A 19,690-nucleotide genomic window follows, 5' to 3' on the forward strand; every position below is an offset into this window, starting at 1 on the left:
AATTGTTGAAGTGACTCCTCCTTAAAAATAAACTATTTCAGCCATGATTTTCATTACAAGTTCATCGGCAATATTTTATCACAATATTTTATCGAACAAAGGCATCATTCGCCGTCTGAAGCTAATGCTTGTAAGACAAAGTACCTGTCATCGTAAGAATTGTTTCTTCATACAAGGAGAGCTATTCTTGAGAGAAAAGCTTATCTTTAGACAGAAGGTGCTTATCTTTCCATCCATCCATCCATCCATCCAGCCAGCCAGCAGTTATTCATTGGCTGCACATTAGCTCGGCGTATTCTAACCGCTGTGCAGAACTTCACAAGACGCACCGACAGATAAACCTCTGTTTGCCTTATCCTAGAAAAGAATTCACACACACGCACGCACACCTCGTCTTCCCTCCCTTCCCTTTCCCTCTTCCTCTTGAGCTTCTTTCCCTCGTCGAGTGGTTATAAAACTACCTAAAGAGAGAAGTTTTCTGCACTCACTCAGCCATGCATTCTTTTGAATGTGCTTAGTGGTGGTATCTTTTGAATTGGGTGCTCTTAGATGAAGCAACATCTGAGCGCCCTTCCGCAACGCAGGCTTTCCTCATTCCCCCCCCCCCCCCCCCCAATGGCAGGAAGTTTGCGTTCGTTTGCTTCCCATTCAGCTGGTGCTTCCTTTTGAATGGGTAAATTTTAAACAAATAAACTATTTATTGAAATAATATTATCAAAATAAACATCCATTAACTCCAGCCCATGCCGTCGAAGCGCTTCGTTCGTCGGTTCCGTGGTAGAGCAACTCCATTTGCTGGCTCCAAAAAATTCTACCGCCTGAAGACTCATGTTTCTGCCGTCTTTTTTCCCTTCAACGTGCAAGACCCATTCCACCTCGCCTTTCGCTTTCATCTGCATTCTCGGTGTGACGAACTGTATGCGTCGGTGTGATGTGCGAACGAACGCACCGTCGGCAGGAAGATGCTTCGAAAACCGTTCGCTCGCTCGTGCTTATCATCAACGATATAAGACGTCTTTGTCGTAGTACCAGGGTGTTCTGTGCTCTTGTTGATAATGACGATGCCGATGATGAACAGCTTTACCATTCCTCTGGCTGGCTGTCAGCTTGATAGTGGTGCGTGGAGTACCCGCTGGATGATGCTGTTTTGAGAAAATGGTGAACAGAACATGAAGAAACGTTACAACTGGCTCGCTTTGCAAATGGAAGTACACGGTGGCTTTCAGTAACGAAGTGTGTGCGAATAAATCTTTGGGTTGTTTTATTTAAGCACATATATAAAGCAATGGACGATATTTTGGAGGTTTCATTCTACTACAAATGTAGTTTTTTTCTTTAATGGCTTTAGTCAAGAAAATTCATCCTCTCCATTCTCTCAAGTCTTTAAATTCGGTTTCTTAAAGCCTAACTTCACCAAAGCCATCAAGAATCCATTCGTACGTACCAGGCGTACAATCAAAACCAGGTCAAAAACGAGTCGAAATTCCTGGGCTCATTTCTCACCCGATTCTTCCCACACACATGAAGCGTAAGGTAATCCTTCAGCAATCACCACTAATGGCCACCACTGTTTGTCTGTTCGCAGAGCAAGATATCAGTCACAGTCACTGGTGAAGCGCGAAAATATCCGATCGCCCCGAACACTCCCCATAAATCGGACCACCCGTGCGGGTTCGGTCGGTTGGATTTTCCCGCTCTCCGTAAAATTATTGAAGGTTTTCTTTTCGGGTCCAAAGCAACCGAGCAACAACAAAAAAAGGCAAAGAATCTAATCCATACCAGAAATCGAACCATCCAAAGTGAAGCATCAATTCCGTAAATGGAAATGTGCACGCTGGAGGGATTCCGTTTTTCCCACCGTGTGTGTGTGTGTGTGTGTGTTCGGCGCGAGCGTCATGAAGAATGCTTCACGAAGAATTACTGCCCAACGGGTGGCTCATTCTCGCCGCCTGCCCACACCCACACTCGCATGATTCTTGATGGGCAGAACGTGCTGGTATTGAAAAGAAGGTGCACACACAGTTTCAGAAAATGAAGGAAAACTTCAACCATCCATATGGTTCATCCATATGGGCCAGCAGGGCCAGAACCGAGTGGTGGACCAATCCTAGGTGGCGGCGTTGTACCACAGGCACAATTCGAAGACATATGCCTCGAGAACGCTGCTCGAACCATCTTTACATTTACGCCCACGGGTTCCAGTTTCTGATTTTTGCCTTCAAAGCCCGTGTGCCGTTCCGTTCCCGTTTCAGTCATTAAATATCGATCCCTTTTATCCATTTCCCATGGCGCTTTCCGCTTTAGCAGCCCCGTTTGTGTGTTTCATTGTGTGGCTCACTTCTCACAGCCCATTGCCCTAACAGCCTACCGGCCGCTTACCGCTTTTGTCCATTGTCTTCAATATTTGATTGCTTTTTGGGGGTTGCTCGGGTCTCGGGCAAAGGGTTTCTTCTATTGTGCTGTGTGCGAGCGTGCGTGTGTGTATCTGATTTACTTCCTGCAAATGGAGACGCCTGGTTGCTCGTTACGGGTTGCGGGAATACCCGTATCGAAACGGGACCGAAAACCGACACATTTTCACGCATCACTTTGTTTCCGCGTGTGCATGCGAGGAATCGGTACTTTTATGGATGGTTTAGAGAGCGATCAGGGTGGGGGCTCTAGTTTTTCCTCCTTCTGTTTCGCATTTGCAATGTTTTCATCGGCTTTTTAATGCGCAAACGTCATGCACGCCGGTCGCCGGTTGGCTTGGAGTGGGCTCTAAATATAGATCTTAATTCGTTGAATGTGTTTCCGTTGAAGTTAAAGTGTTCTGCTTCTGATTTAAATCTGGAAAGTGCATATGAAGGAACGGGTTTTACCGGAATAAAATCTACAGGAAACTTTTAGCCTACGGATAATTCAAATACCAAAAAAAAGGAATTTAAAATGAGCTACTCGTAGGTCGTGCCGTAAATTTTCTTGCTTTATTTGTTTTAATTTAAAGCACAACATGCTTCTTTAAGACATTTTGTGACGCAAACAATCCATTCGGGTTTTTTCCCATTTTTCACCAGCCAATTTATTTGTCCGAATCAAAACACCGGGTAAGGTGCTTTCTTGCCGTCTTAGCCTCACTCAAAGCCCCCATTTAAATAACATTCATTTTCATTTCCTTTCCATTTCGACACCCTGGCATTCCGTGCCTGGACTCTTGCACCTTCGCAAATGCACAATCATTCATTCCCTTAAAATAGCTTGCCCCGTTGTGTGACCTTTCTCCACGCCACGGATACGGTTTCGAGCTGGGTGTAGCAGCCGCAGCAGCAAGATGCTTATCGCCAAACTAAGCCGCGATCGTAACGGAAAGATAACCACATCACTCAGCATAAAACAATTCAAGTCACCGGCCATACACACGCGCAGCACACGAGCAAGACAAACGGCTTCGCATGTGTTTGGCGCGTTAAAATTGCTACCCTTTAGCCATTGGTTTTATGTAGTGTAGCTTAAAACATAGGGAAAAATAGAACAAACGAACCATTCCATTCTGCAGCTGTTTACTATTTGACTACTGCAAATTTTTACCACTAAAAAGCTCTACGAAACAAACGCGTGTGGTTTGGAAAGTAAAGCTTCACCTAATGCATTGCAATTGCGGTGGAATAGTGGGGAAAACTTTACAATGCCGACCGAACAATTGCTATTCAACGGTAACTGTCGGTTATGATGTTTAGCTCGAGGGGTGAAAACTGTGTGTTGTTTGATTTTTCAACGTTCAATGGAGCTTACGCACGGATTAAACTGTAGCTTGTTTACCGAGAGGCTACAAACAAACGATTGATTGGTTGGCACTGCAATTTGCACTGGTTTAATTTGTTACATTTTGTTGGGTGTTGATAAGCATGTTTGATTGGAGTATTAAATAAAAGAAATATGTGTTTTGGATGTCGTTTTGGGAGGTTTTTTGCATTGTTGAATTCAACTCCTACATGCTTAAATTTAACTTCAATTATAAAAAATTAACTTAGCGAAAATACCCGATCCCCCCCGAGTGTTGAAATTTTACCAAGAATACCGTTAAAGAATATTCCTTTAACCTAAATTTTCTACCGCGGTATCTTCGTTGTAATGCTTTCCACAAAATCGTAATACAACTGCTACCACCATAATCCATCATAATATCGTTGATTCATTCTGCAAAAAGCACTCTCGCGTTCGGGCTACAATCTTACATTTTCCCCCGTTACGGTGCCATTTCCTTCACCGACCGACCGACGGTACAGGTGAGCAAGATCCGGAAAATCTTTCACAATCATCCATCTTTTTCCTAACAGTTTGTGCAGCAGGAAATGCATCCTTCCTAGCGTTTGCTGCTTCCCACACAACAGCCACCGGCACTGCCTCTGGCTGGCTGGCTGGCTGACTGGTCCCGGACAACCGATGGTGCAGAAAAATTTCTCCCTCCCCGCGCCGTATCACCGTACCAGCTCTACTTTTCTCCAGCACCAGGAAAGTGTATGCAAGAGATTGAGCGCGGGAAATGATTTATACGTGATTTTGATGAAGAAAAACAAATTTATAAATTCAGATCCGAGGATGCGCTTCCACTACTACTACTACTGAGTGCTGCAACTGAGTGTGGTAGTGTTGTCACTGTGCGGGTACAGAAGACCGCTTCCGTTTTTCCACCAGAGACACACAAACTCTCTGCTGTGGTCTTATCTCGCTTTAGCGCCCGTTCACTCTCGCTTATCCAGCACCGTGCGCGTGAATCCCTGTGACTTGCCCGTGACTGTATTTTCCAATTGGATTGACAAGGAATTTCCTCGCAAAAACGCGCACACACACATACTTCCCGAGTGTTGCCCGTGCTGTGTTTTCCCGGGGTCAAAGTTGGGCTAGTTTGGATGCCATTCGGATTTGCCTGCTCGCCTTGTTATCGTTCGACATTTTTCCACATCCTGGTGGCCGAGGTCGGCGAGCGGAGAAGTTGTGAGCGCGCACTCTGTCCTTGGGATAATTCTGTCTGACAAGAATGTATTTTGTCTTGCTTCCGTTCTTGCTTCCCCATGATCTGGTGCAAAAATGTTCTTTGCATTCTTGCTGGGCTGGTCCTGGTACGGTGTAGCTACACCCGTCTTCTTCATCTTATCACAGCAAGCTCTCACACACACACACACATACACACGGAGTGGATGTGACTTCTTTCCAGCATCGTGTCAATATGATAATAACTTTTTGATTGAATTATCTTTGATTTCGAAAGGCGCTTGCTTGGTGAGCTGACTCGGGGGAAAGCAATCGTGAGTAAACAAGGGCTTGTGTCACGGCGTGAACTTTGGTGGGGAAAAACTTTACAGACAGGCGGCATACACAAAATCGCACGTACTGGGTATGGTCGTTGCTGGTCACATGCTTTAAAGTGTTGCTTGAAGAGTGATGCGTTTTGGGGATGAAAATTCTTGCTTTCATTCTCACTTAAAACTGAGCTTAAGGTTTATGATGTTCTTAAAAGCAGAGCTTTTCTGTATGCAATATGATTTTTTCTTTTACAAAACATTATCATACTTACACAAAGTACTTAATTTTGAGCTACATGAAAAGAATAATTTTCTAAAAATCAATTTTGTAAGATAGCGTCCGTAAAATGTACTTGGTCCTACTTTTAGGAATTGCATTCTACCCACAACTCTTTAGCGAGCGCAGGTAAAGCCACACGTGCACAATCATCTCGTCTCTCGCAAACACACTGCTTTCCTGCGCTGTAACATTCAGTTTTGATTTCCGTTCTTCACGTGCCCGGTGTGCAATGCCATCGCCATCGACTTCCATCCTGCCCCACAGCCAAGTGAGGACTGTAATCCTAGAAATTGCATGACTTGCGTTCCCGTCATTCAGGAAGTGAGGTTCTTTTTTTCTTGTGTGTGTGTGTGTCCCTCTCTTTCTCTCATCCATTTTTCCACCACTTTCTTCTCCACTGTGTTTGACGACGACTGTGCATCCGGCGGTATATCCTGCCACACACCAGAGCCCCTACCAGTCCTCACTCCACCTGCATTGCTTATCTTCCGTTTGCACCGAATCGCTAGAATGTATAATCTCAAAATATCGTAAATATCACCGAGCACTCAGCATTTTTCACAGTGGCGCTAGTGCACAGGTACGCCTCACCAACAGTGGTTGCCAGGGCAGGCCGGACAGCACAAAAAATCCTCGCGTTTGGCAGCTCACCAATACAGCATGAATACTGTCGTGCTTATCACATACCAATCATCACCGGGTTGGGTTATAGTTGCTGTTTCAGCAGCACTTTAAAAGCTTGATCTTTCCCTGTTTTTTTTTTCACTGAATCTCATCGATCGGAGGCTAAAGAAAAACTAAACTACTCTCCGTGAAAGCACGTCACGGTGGAACACCGATGGGCCAAGAATTGCTCAATCTCGAATCTCGTTTTTCCTTTTAAAGCAATCTATCCCATTTTCCCCTTACTCGCGTCCGATATTAACCGACCAGAGTCAACATTCCAGTGTCGTTATCTTGCTTGTTCTCGTATTTCGTTAGATAGAGAGAAAGAGAGAGGCTTGCGATCACATTTTACAGCTGCTTACAATGGCGATGGACGGGACACAAACGGTTGAGTCGTCGGAGTTGCGAGGAAAAATGCATGAGACCGGAACGTCAACGGTGCTGTGGTGGTTTTGGGCCGGAAAAGCAACTGTCGAAGGATGGGAGCAGGTGCATGGGTGTGTGTGTGTGTATCCTTGGATTTTTCCCCCGGTTGGAACAATGGAGGCGCACCTGAGAAACCGGAAGAGGTTTCAGGGAAATAAAATATTACAAATGTTTCGCTTCCCTCCTGGAGGTTCTCGAGTGTAACGCCAGTGTGGCCAGTGCAGTGTCACGGCAGGCGTGTGTTTGTTTGGTTTTCCTGGAATTTTTATTATTTGTGCTGTCGATAGTCACCCGTTGTTGGTGGTGGTGGTGATGGTGGTGATTGTGCCAACGAACGATGTTTTATGCGCCGTATGAATTGTTTTGCCAGTCACAGTAACAGTCACAAGTCACATTAGTACTATCATTCTGCAACTGAATTGGAGAAGAAATGAAATAATCATAGGTTGATAAAAAAATCAGGAAACTTAAAAATATTCATTACAATAGAGTGTTCATTTTTATTTAACATTAAAACTTACTCATATTCTCAAGAAACCCTTTTCTTTCTCGGATGTCTGATATTTATTTATTCAAACCTGGAGTGTGGCAATGTTTACTCTCAGCACCTTCATAGTAAATATCATGTCGGCTTTTTGGCCCAAAGCTGTGCCCCAGGACTCTAGACACCCCAAAGTAACCCAAAACTTACTTCAGTTGCTGTAAATAGTGCAGGAGAACATTCAACTTAGCCCTTTCCCATCATCGAATGCATCGACACTGCAGTGGAACGATGGCGATGATTGCTCAAACCTTTTAGGGCGGTTCATTTTTCATTCCAACGGAGGCTAAGTGGAGGCCAAAAGAATTGGTACAATTTTCATTTTCAAACATACATCAATTTACCAGACAGAGGAAGCTTTTTTTTCCTACCAAGTGTCACCTTTTTCACACCTTGCATGTACCGTGAAGGTGTCAGTGAAAGGTGTGATAGCGCAGGAACTGCTCAGAAACTGCTGTGAAGCAATATCCTGAACATGCTCAAACACCGTTTGCACGCCCAGTCGCACCAGATTCAAAGCCTGAAGGGACGGGTCATGATACGAACAAAAAAAATCTTCTGTCTGGAAGAAGAATGCATTACAGACTGGGTAGAATGACTTCCAGGTGGGATGGATGGAGCGCGGTGTTACAGGATGACAGGATATTAGAGGTAAAAGGCAGAACAGTGTTGGAGTAGTTGGAATAGAGGATTGTAGCCAATGTGGTGGCCCTTTGAAGGTGATCTTTTGACTTGTGTGTTTGAGTGTGTATTGGTGATACAGACGGTTGCATTTGTCTCAATAGGATAGTCATCATGGGGTCACAATGCCCATGGCTATCATATGAATCTTGTTGACACTGCTCCTACTGCAGCAAAGACTGAGATGCTGGAGTTCGATTATTTTCTATACCTTTTAAAACATTTTCTTTTTTTTTGTATACTAAATACCACATCCTTCCCATACCATTATCAAAGCTTCCAAACCCAACAAGATTAGTTTCGCAAAAGCTTCTCGCTACGGGAGAAAATAATTTCAATTTAGCACGACAAATCTCCTTCCGCTTTGCCCACACGTGGATGCCTTCTTTCCAGAATCGTAACGGAAAAGGAAATGAATTTTCAGCTAGTTTCGGGGGGGCAATGGAAAAGCTACAAAAAAGAAACCGGCCGTTTTCCACCAGTCAGCTTAACTCGCTGCATAATTCATGCCCAACACTGTGCACTTGTTTGAGGCTCCCTGATGCCCACTTTTGGGGGCTTCTGTGTGCCTTTCTCTCGGTGTTTTTTTTCCTTTTTAAGTGAAAAGAAGAAAAGACCCTCCCCGAATGAAAACTACTACTTTCCCCATTCTGGTAGCAGTTTCCACACACACAGCAGATAGCAGACACACGTGTAAGCCGAGGGAGGGAAAAGGTTGTCTTAAAGGTTGTGTCCAGATTCCCGCAGCGGTCCGTGTGCCGAACGGAAGTCACTTCAAATATTAATGCAGACCTCCGCCTCCTTCTGCCACGGGGGCCAGCAAGCAGCAGGGCGGATCGGCAGCGAATGACCAACCGAGTGCGAGTGGGTAAAGGCAAAGCAAATCAGCAAAGCTACAGCTACAACAAAAAAGCGAACCAAGAACGGAAACAGTCTCCACCGAGCCGGCACCGAGCTTGCGCATGTGCGTTCTCGTAAGGTGCGGCCTGGCAGCGATTTGCTGGTGCGGTGCCGTATGTGTGTACCGACCATCCTTGTGCGGCTTGTTGTTTCTCCGAGATGGTTGGCTTTGAGGATCCTTTCCCACACACACACACACACACACACACACACTTTCGTAGGGGGGCCAAAGTTCTATGCGACGACAATACGCGGGGGCTACTGCACGCGCCGACAATGCCACCAAAAAGTTTTCACTTTATTGTTCATGATTTTTATAACCCCCGTGTTTTGCACGGGGTGTGTATGTGGAACCCCTGTGGATGAGTTTTTGGCAAAGTTTCGCTGGCAGTTTTTGGGGGAGAGGTCCATTTGGTGTAATATAATATGCACCTTCCACTTCAACACATGCAACACAATATCTTACTGAGGCGAGAAATAATTCAGTTGCCAAAGGGCAGAAAACCGAGCGGCGAGTAGTTGGGGAACAGAATCAGACGAACGGCTGCCTTCGAAATGCGTTCATAAACACAAATTAGACGATCTTTTGATGGAAAATAAGGGTGGACGAAAAAAAGCTCAACCCTGCGATACAACGCAAACACTGTTAACTTCTCACTCTGTCCGATTTAATGGGCGTTGATGGAGCCCATTGTTCGTGTGTGTGCGTGTGTGCGAGATGACCTACGGCCATTTTGCCTTGTTAGTTCAACCTCCTCCTGCTGCACAAGGCAAACCCATCCCCCGTATCACTATCGCAAGACACGGTGGGACGACCATATGACAGGTAGGCCTTACCGACTTGAAGGACCTTTTGCATAATAGATCAAATCGTTTGCGAGCCAACCGAATCAATATTGCCGGCGGCGATACAATCGAGCTTTGCCAGGCTTCCGTCGAATGTCCTCACTTCCGAAGCAAAAGGGAGCAGCATTTGTTGAGAAGCCCCAACCGGAAAACGATTTGAATTCTTTTATGTATACACATCGACACACACGCAGACGAATGCATACATAAAACCCATTTATGCTGCCGATTCATAAGAATCGTATTTTATCAGGCACACTTGTGGAGAACTTTTCACAACTTTAGAAGCAAATAGTAGGTGTGTGTGTGTGTGTGTGTGTGTGTGTGTGTGTGTGTTCCATACCACACGTTTCCCACGACCGAGCTCCAACTCAATCTACCCTCTCTCCACTGATTTTTCCTCCTTCCCCGCCCGCTCTTCCCAACATAGAACCTAGGAATCCTTTTCCGAAAAACGGATGGGATTGTGCGTATTGTTCGTACGCCGGACAAAGGATTACATGAATCAATTCCTGGAAAACCGAAGGGGCTTCTGCTTTGACTAATTTATGATGTGCCTTCGGGCATGAAATCAATAAAACCACCACTAACACTCGCTCCAAAAATGGACCAGCAACCGACTGGGTGGGGCCCACAGACTGATGGAGGTTGAGTAAATTTTTAATCGTCCTGAAACTAACTATGCGGCTCGTCTGCCAATTACAATGTAACGAACCAATTGGGCCGGCCATCGGTTTGATTGTCAAGGATTCTATTAAGGAAGTGGTAATTGAACATGCGATGTTGTAATCCTCTTGGAAGATAAGGAAAAAGTTATTTGACTTCTTTTCAACTGCAATGGTGCGACAATGTAAGCATGTTATTATGGAGATGAGCCTAGGCTATTGACAAATACAAAATGATCAGTATTAAGCTGTCAAACTAAATCGTGCTCACAAAGAGATGTCACAAACAATAGAATAGAAAACATAATATAAATATATTCATAAAATTTTACTGCAAAAGGATCGAAATAAAATTAAATATGGAAGACGTCCTCTAACTATGGAAGTCTTGATCAATTTGAATCTAAAATTGTTTCCACCTAAAACTCAAACATCAAAGCTTAGTTTCCATAGCACACGTTGGCAGGCAATTTGTTATTCTCAATCTAAAACATTGCTTTTCTCGCAAAATAAATTGCTTTCATTTAACCCGATTGGTGTCGTACATGGCGTACACGGTTCGGAGTACATGTTACGTGGCATCGCTCAACCGAATCCGATCCTAAACCACCTTTATCATCATTAATATCCTTGTTGCAGAAAAAAAAGCGGACATACACACATTCGCAATCACAATAACAGCAAAACACATTATACATATGACGCCACACAGGAACATGATGGTTTCCACTTCCACGTACAATCAAGTCCCTCGATCCTAAATCCACCTGCATGTCCTGTGTGTGTGTCTGTATGTTTCCGTTTCCCTGACCGAATGTGTGTGTGTGTACGTGGCTGTGTGTCGAACGAAACCGCAACATTTCAACAACTCGCTTGTTTGTTGCTGCCCAAGGCAGACTCTGCCCAGCTGTTACAGTTGTGTGATGTTTGGATGGCCGTCCTTCGTACACTTTGCTACCACCCGATCCAGGACCCGGCTATCGCTACCGACCGATGTAAGGACTTTTTTTTTGCTGTTGTGGTATTGTTGGTTTTGGTTCGCTTTGCTGCCGTTTTTGTCCTACTCCTCGCAGTGGCTGATTATGCCTCATCACGTTCGTACCGATTGGATTCGATAAGCAAAGCCGAGTGTGGTTGGACCAGACCCAGCATATACATGGTCGAAAGTGATGGGAAATGGCAAGAGAAAAAAAAAAACACCATCCAACACCATTTCCCGGACCCGTAGAAAAACAACGCTTGAAAACAAACTAATGGCAGGCCCGGTCAGGGTTTGGCAAAGTCGGCGAAACAGTCGATGGCGTTTGGTTTTTGGAGGTTCTTTTCCACCTTCTCGAAACCCAAACCGCATGCCAAGCAACAAAGTACAATACTTCGCCAGTGCTTAGAGGACGGATTCGGTTGCGCAATTCTTCGTGCTGGCGTTCGGGAAACAGACAACGAAGTACTTCTGGCCACCAACCATTATGTAATGCTGGCGAGCGGGCGAGTGTGGTCCTCTTCACAACAATCGATCTAAAATTTAAGATAAACTCGATAGAAGTGCACTTAAGCAAACAAATTGATTGACCTTGTTTTCGTAACCACCACGGAACGCTTTCGGTGCTCCCGAGGCACTGGGGAAGGTTGGTGTGTGATTTCGATGGCGATGGAGGGATGGATGTACCTCACTAGAAACATGTCCAATTCCATCGGTGTTCACAGTTTCTTTTTTTCTTTTTGTGGGGGTTAGTTGGCCACACAAAAGGCCTCTTTATCGGGGGGTGGAAATTGTATCCCTCTCCTGGTGGGCTTTATGTCATGGCACTTTCGTTTCGTTCTTTACCTAGCTAGAACAAACAAGCTTTCTCTGTTTCAAGGCTTTGCCTTCCGTTTTTTTCTTCTACCGTAGAAGTGTCCGCCTTGTACCACTGCTGGAATGTTTGGTACTCTTGGGAGACCTCTTACTTTTCAACTAGTCTGGGCCACGATGGTCTCCAGATGGTCTCCAGATATCGAAACATCGAGACCCTGGGCGTACACCGCATTGAATCGACCAGCGCCCAGTGACACTCACTATCCGGTGCACGAGCTCTTGAAGGAATATGCTTCTTCGCTTCACACTTCACTAGCATAAGTTCACCTCCAGCCAAGTGATCCAATTGTGCTGTGGAGTGCAGTGGTATATTCTTCGAGCAAGAACTTTTGGAGGAGCATCGGGGCATATATGTGTGAGAGTGTGTGGGTCCATTCCCCTCGTGTCCTTTGCCAGAGAATCGAACAATTTTACCGAACCAAATTGGCTACCTGCAGCAGTTGTGCTTCTTCACTTGGTAAGGTGGGCAGCAAGAAACCGAAGGACTCTGCTCACCAGCGGGATGACCATATTTGAATGCTCCAACTCGAATGGAGTGGTGGGGATGGCGACCTCACGAAAAAATAGGAACAATGTTGCAAAAGAACAGAAGTTATTGCAAATAAGTGTTCAACTCGCTAGGTTTCTCTTTTGCTCTCTATCAAGAAGAGGTACAGGTACCGGAAGGTAGATCGGAACGAATGTTTGGTTGCTGACGATAGTGGTTTTGTTGGTGGACCTGGTGGAGCTTGAAAAGGGACATTTTTCCAACCAAACCGAAAATTCAAATCCAGGTTTCCCCCGAAGGGGTTTCCCCCGCAACGTGGAAACGAGGTGGAACCGGGTGTGTAAATCCACTGTCCTTCGCCATTCGTGTCCGTAATTGGGCGTTGTCAGGGTTGAAGCACCAGTGTGAAGATCCCCATGTCCGTTGGGTAAATTGTTTTCTTTGAGAATCACTCACAACGGTATTGGTAAAGTTCTGTTACGGGCCAGTTACGGGTGGGTTTGGTTTTTCCGTTGTTGTCTCCTCACCCTCACGGGCCCGCTGCTTGGTGGAAGCCTCGGGTTTGAAGCAGTGGACGTCCTTTATCGATCGCGGTGGTAATCGAGTGGAAGGACTGGGAAAGTAATTGGACAGCAGCTTGGTAGCTGAAATTTGGGGGAGCAAAATGATTCGCTGGGTAAAATTGAACTCGAACGGCAACTCCCGTTCGAAAGGCACAGCGGCGATCCATCGAAAAGTTGAATAATAAAGTTAGTCACGTTAGTCACGCAACGATTTCGGGATAGAGCATGGAGAGCGTGTTTGTTTACATGCGAAGCAGTTTGAAATTAAGACGCTGAATTAATGATTTTCTTGAAGACACCGGGGACTGGCCCACCCACCCATCGGTGGGATTACCTCGTTAAGTGATGTCAACCGTAGTAGCCTCCGGGAAAGGTTCAAACTCTATTTTAAAGATCTGATAGAATTTATGTTATAAGTTCAAATTTCTAAGTTCAAAGTTATAAAGTTAGAGGCCTGGTTCATCAGATGATAGAATAACAAATATGTATCGCTTAGAGATAACAACATCTTTCTCTTGATTCTCCTGAAGTCCCAAAACTATTCATAAACGCATCAATTTAACCTCATTCATTAGAAAATCAAGTGATGACACTCCATGACTGTTTTGCTGTGCTTCTACCCCTTAATCAACCCCTTTACTCGAAGAACGCCAAAAGCTGTCCAGCTTTCTGCAACCGGCGAACCCATTACAGAAATCATAATTTTAACCGTCGACATCCGGAGACGATTTCGGGTTTCTGTTCACCTGGGCACCCCTTCTGTATTCGTTCCGGAACACTCCGTTTAAGAGCAGCCGAGCGGAAGCGACCAGCAGCCCGCGAATATCTCTCTCACACAATAAAACTTAGCATGGCCCAAAAACCTCGAGAGCAGCAGCCAGGGTAGGTAAGCGGTAGCTCGGTTCCCAACCATCCGGCGAGAGGCCGTAAAAATTTGCATAATGAGACGACTTTTGGTTCATTGCGGCTCTGGTTTCGGTGGTGTACCGTGGCTCGAAATGGTCTCGAGCAGAACCGTACTGTAGTGTCTGCGAGGTTTTTTTTCCCTCTACCTCTGCTTAATACTTTCTTAAGAACTTCTTGCTTTTGGAGAGGTACAATGAGAAAAAAATAAAAGTCCCAGGTAAACATACTGTTTTGCGGTGAAGATTTTCTCCGTGATTAACGCACCAAAGTAAGTAGATGCCACCTCACAATACCACACCGCTTTATGCTCTTCTTGTATCTTGTGCTGTTCTGTGTAATATATAGACTTTTGGTCCATTTGGAGTACCTGAAGCGGCCATTTGTATCCAGTTCAGTGCGCTTGCTTCTCATTGGTTTGTGCTGTAGTTTGGTGTGGCTGCTATTGAGGAGGAAAAGTTGTGCTGCCAAAAAACGTGAACGAAGCAAAACGAGCCTCAAAAGTCAGCAATCAAAAGTTAACGGACGGCCAACCCGAACCCGAGCGCCGTGTTTTCTTTATTATTTTGGAAACATTTTTGGCAGGCGTGTTGATTCGGTCCCCGTTTGGCTGGACTTCTCGAGGCCGAGTGAGAGCATCGTTGTCTGATGTTGGAGTTTGCTCAGAATTGTGCAAACATGCAGCTGGTGGGTTTTCTTGAAGAAGCGGCTCAGTTCGAGAGGGCGTGTCTAACATACAACGGGAGATTCAGAATATAAACTTAATTTACCTTAAAAAATCTTAAACTATTCATGTTTAAATATTTCACCCTCGATTCTTAGAGAGTATTTAAACAATTCTGTATCGTTCAAAAATAAATTCCTTTAAAAAAGTCCAACCACTCGGAAAAAAATCTGTCAGAAAGAGTTACCTTGCCACGAGATAAAAGCCACTGATGAGACAACTTTCGAAAGCACCAAGCGAAACTCAAGACACCGGGCACTTGTGGATTCTGTGCGATAAGAACGGTCCTAAAACAAGCCCGGAGAAGTAGACTGGAAAAAAGGAAAAACTTACTCCCCCAGGGCGACGACAGGGACCGAATTTCTAAAGTCGCTTGACAAACCTACCGGTGCCGGTGCCGAGTGCCCGACAACTAATGGACGATTGTGAATGGTGTCCTTGGGAGACGACACGACGAAAAAAAGGCCCAGTGTATGTGTGCGCTATTGCGCGAGTGATGATGGTGGTTGATACAATGTCTTTTAATTTATCAAGTCATTGCAAAAAGTGTACCCAACCGTGGGAGAAGGATAGAAAGTAAAAAAAAACCCTGCTGGATGCTTCTCGGTATGCTGGCCAGCGCACTGCTACCGGACAACAGCTTGAGTAGCGAAATAATGATAGTATGCCGGGAAGAAAGTTGAGTGCACATGCAGACCAAAAAAAACAAGAACAGGAACCTTCCGGGCGACCCTTCCTTGGGGAGAGAGAGAAGCAGTAAAGGCTGATGATGATGATGGGATATTTTGCGGTAGGACAGCAAAAAAAACCAGCTCAACCTCTTTGAATGGGAAAGCAGTACACACAGACCAAAAAAATATGCTTAACTTTCTTCCGTCACTTCAGCCAGTCTGTCGGATAATGCGGAAGGAAAGGCCCGTCGGCCAACGGGTGGAAGGTTGTGTCCGGCAAAGTGAGAAGAAACTCGCGGAAAGGTTCCAAAGGGGATTTCCAACATTGGGTCGTTATCATATTTTGAAGATCAGTAGCGCCGGCCACTATTACCGGGCCATCCTCGGGCATCATCTTCTCCTCTCGGTGGAAAACTTTCTCTACCGGACCGCAAGCCTCCGAAGCCGCGCGAGTGCGTGCCTCACCGCGCACAAAGAATGACCGATTTGCAGCAAAATGGAGGAAAGATTATTAAAAAGGAGCAGCAGCAACCAGGTCGCGGAGTGCTCCAGAAATAGCTTACGTGAGAGACAGAGAGTAAAAATCATCCACCGCGACTTCTGGGTTTGGTAGCGTCAGCGCTATTCCTGCTTTTTTATTCCCGTTTGCTTACTTGCGCTTTCTTGCGCATTCTTCCGCGGGGATCGTGTTTTTTAACGAACGCGTCTCGCTGACGGTCCCCAGTGGTGAGTGTTATATAAATTAAAGCGAAATCCTTATGGAGTTCTAATTGAATAAGCGAACCATCGTCCGTAGTTTATTGTGATGAGGTTGGTGCGGTGGCGCGGACAATGATGCTCTAGCTGTTTGACAATCACTTAACGAACGAACGCTTAAATTTGGTGGGTTGGAGGGGATGGATTTAATCGCACAGTGATAAAACCAATGATGGTGGGTTAAACATAGTCGGAAGTATGAATAACGGAATGGCGTAGTCCTCGCCAAAACGTTACTGATATGAGGTTAGTTATCAGGATATACAGGACTTGTAATCGTGTGGAGTTCGAAGTTCTCTGAATGCTACACATAGAACAGAACTAAGCAAGATGGATGCTGCAACAAACTGCTTCACTAATTTAAGAAAGGGGATTGGAATTTAAAGATTTGATTGGCGATGGCCTAGGGAAAGAGTTCCATCAGGAGCGATCTGGAAAGGTGCCTTGGAAGCCGTGAAAAGTACACTACGATCTGATCTAAGCTAATGAAGTTGTACACCAACCTGAATCCAATATTAATCAACCTACAACATTCAATGTCATCTTCCGCAAATATCATGTCTAATAAACGTGTTTCTCTTTCTTTCTCTCTCTCTCTCTCTTCCAGGTAAGTTCCCAAGCATCACAGGATCCAAGTTATGGATTGCGTGAGTATTTGCTCAGAAGATTGGTATCTTCCCGTTCGCGCAACTCTCTTTTGCTTCTGCACCATCTTCTAACCCCCCGCATAAGATTCGCCCGACTGTAGCCCTTATTGCATTCAACTGCTTCAAGCTGTTTAATTACTGATTCATTAGAAGGAAATCCAATTCCTAGAAGCTATATAAAGTTAATTCCTCACATTAAAATAAGCATTATTTGCTCAGTGAAAAAAGTAGAAGCATTGCTTACCGGTTGGTTTTGTGCAAAGCACACCATAATTATGTGCCGTTGCGCTCGCCCGAATAAATCCACGTGTACCGCCAGTAGCTTTATTTTAATGACGCCCGATCGGTTTCATGGTGGGGGGAGATTAGTGCGTGTGTGTGTGTGTGTGTGTGTTTTGCCTCGATCAACATCACCTCACTGCGGCCCTCTAAAAGGTAACCGAGCCGAACATCCGGAAAAGAAAAATAAAACCAAGAGTGAGAGCGAGAGCGGGAGAGACAGAAGTAGCTTAAACCTAACCAAAAAACGGATACGGTCCCAGGATACGGCGGATACGGTACCATCGTAAAACCCGTCGGTCCTTGGCCGGAGGTACGCTGTGAGTACGTGTAAAATGATCCTTTTCGGTCTGCCGGTGTGTATGTACCGGTGTGTGTGGGTGCCTGTATCCGTTTCAACCTCGTGTTTGTGTGGATGTGTGGGGCAAGATTTTATTGCCAACATTGCGCAAGCTTTTTATATTTTCTAATTACAAACAATATTAAAATCAAAATTTAAACAATATAATGAGAAAACCCCAGCCCGGCATGTTTTTTGGGCTGACGCGGGCAAGGCTGGCAGGCTGGCCTTGCACGTCACGGCTCGTTTTTTGGAAGGATGTGTTAGGATAAGGCATAATGATGTGAAGGAATTTGCGGGAAATGCTCACCCCATTCCCCGGCCCAAGGTCATCCATGTGGGTTGGGAACGATTCGAAAGGCCGGCCTGTTTAAATATTCGCTTCACTCGCTTACCCAGACCATCGTGCAGAAGGTGACTTTGTCGTTGATGTTGTTGCTGCTGAGCCCTTTATGGGTCTCGGGGTTACTTGGGTAGTTGCCGGTAACGGTGTGCATCCGTTTTGAAAACGCAATCGACAATCGGGGCGTGCCATAAAATCTCATTTTATTACAGTGAACCAGCATCCCGGGATAAGCCACAGCGGCGGGTTGTCTTATCGCTGCTCGCGTCTGAGTGCTTCCAGACTCGAAGGTGGCGTTTCTGAGGGTTCTGGAAAAGGGTTTTGAGTGATTTTAAATGGAAGCGATAGAACTCTTTAAAATGTTTCAAAACATGTTGAAGTCTCCTCAAGTTGACGTACGAAAATAAGTGAGTTGATGATGGTTCAATCATTTTGTGACTTTTTTTAACTCATTTTCCAAACAAAGGGGGAAAAAGAAAACTGTTACTTCCACACCCCCATCGGCACAGTTTGGACTCACTAATGTACTGTTTTCATTTTCTTATGATCACATCACAACCGTTTCCCTTGTCATAAAATTAAAGGATCTACTCTGCGTTTTTGCTCTTAATCTACGTTATGGGTCTACTACACCACCACCGCCACCACTCGCGTCCAGTTTTCTGTGGGGGGAAAGCATTCTGTACCCTCCTTCAAAACCCCCTCCCTCTACTCCATTATTACCTTCCAGATGTGCCTTTTGTTCTTCGAAACACAAAAGTCATCTTCCTTCCTTTGCGCCCCAAAACCCGGCGCAAAGTTCCTTTCTTCACGGCTTGGTTCTCGTCGTGCGTTTGATGGGAAGGAAATTAACGGTACAAACTCTCGTCCGTTCGTGCTCTTTCCCCCGCCGACCACCCCTATCAGTCAAGCGTGGGGACAAGTTTTCCTTTCAGCGGTGCTTTACGGCCTGGACCGTGACGGCAGTAAGCCGGCAAGTTAACTCTCGGGGCTGGTGTCACACGGCGTGGACCGGTGAAGAAGCTGGGCAGAAGGCAACGATTTAATCGACAAAGTATAGGAAAACGGGAGGAAGGTTCGTGGTTGATGGAGGTGGTTTTCATTGTTTTATGTGTGCTATATGCAAAATAACAATAGAAACACCCACACGACGACGAGGACGACTGCGAGAGCACGCGCGTCTTCAGTGTGTGTGTGTGTGTCTGTGTATCAAGATCACACAAACCCGTACGCACCATCACCGTGGTGGCATCACGCAGCATACGAACACGCAACAATGGCGAGCAAATGGTGACGAAACATTGCTTCGGAAAGCGAAAGAGAGACAATAAACAATGAAATATGATTTTTGCTCGGGGGAAAATTCAATTAGTTCACTAGTGTAGTAGAGTAGTGTCGGTGCGTTTGATGGGCGTAGCGTCACCGTTTGTCCCGCAGCCGCTCGCTCGCTCGGAATGATGCCCGATGAGAAGCAACTTCAGGCTAGCGACTGTCGTGGAAACGCCGGGTGAGACATTTTTCTTCAGCGCTTATGCTGCTTTCCCAGGGATAAGGATAAGCGAATGGATGGAAAATGCGAAGCGAAGAAGGGAGGGTTTTTCAAAGTAAATTAAAATGAACCGGGTTCTTCCTCCACGCAGGCAGCGCGCGCGCGTGTGTGTGTATGGTATAACAACGACGGAAGTGAAAGCTGAGAAAATTAATCTTAATGTATGGTGTATGTTCGCGTGTGCCACACGGCCACCGTTTCGGAGCTGCCACACTGATATCGGAACGGAGCGGCCAGGATGCCAGAGGAATCTGCCAGAGAATGTTGAAGAAACAATTAGTACTAG

General features: G+C 45.5%; 1 protein-coding gene across 22 annotated transcripts in view; it reads left to right on the forward strand.

Annotated features, from left to right (window-relative positions):
* The window catches only part of LOC118514267 (RNA-binding protein Musashi homolog Rbp6), a 529,948-nt gene that overhangs the window by 321,582 nt on the left and 188,676 nt on the right, over positions 1–19,690 (forward strand). For 10 of the 22 annotated variants that reach the window (XM_036060999.1, XM_036061002.1, XM_036060997.1 and 7 more), the window contains exon 3: positions 16,854–16,893. The exons of the other annotated variants lie outside the window; for them this stretch is intronic. In XM_036060999.1, the coding sequence (XP_035916892.1) occupies positions 16,885–16,893 (9 nt within the window). In that variant the 5' untranslated portion in view covers positions 16,854–16,884. The remainder of the gene's footprint in view (positions 1–16,853; positions 16,894–19,690) is intronic. 22 annotated transcript variants of the gene reach the window in all.

Source organism: Anopheles stephensi, chromosome 3 (assembly GCF_013141755.1).
Source record: "Anopheles stephensi strain Indian chromosome 3, UCI_ANSTEP_V1.0, whole genome shotgun sequence".
NCBI classification, from domain to species: domain Eukaryota; kingdom Metazoa; phylum Arthropoda; class Insecta; order Diptera; family Culicidae; genus Anopheles; species Anopheles stephensi.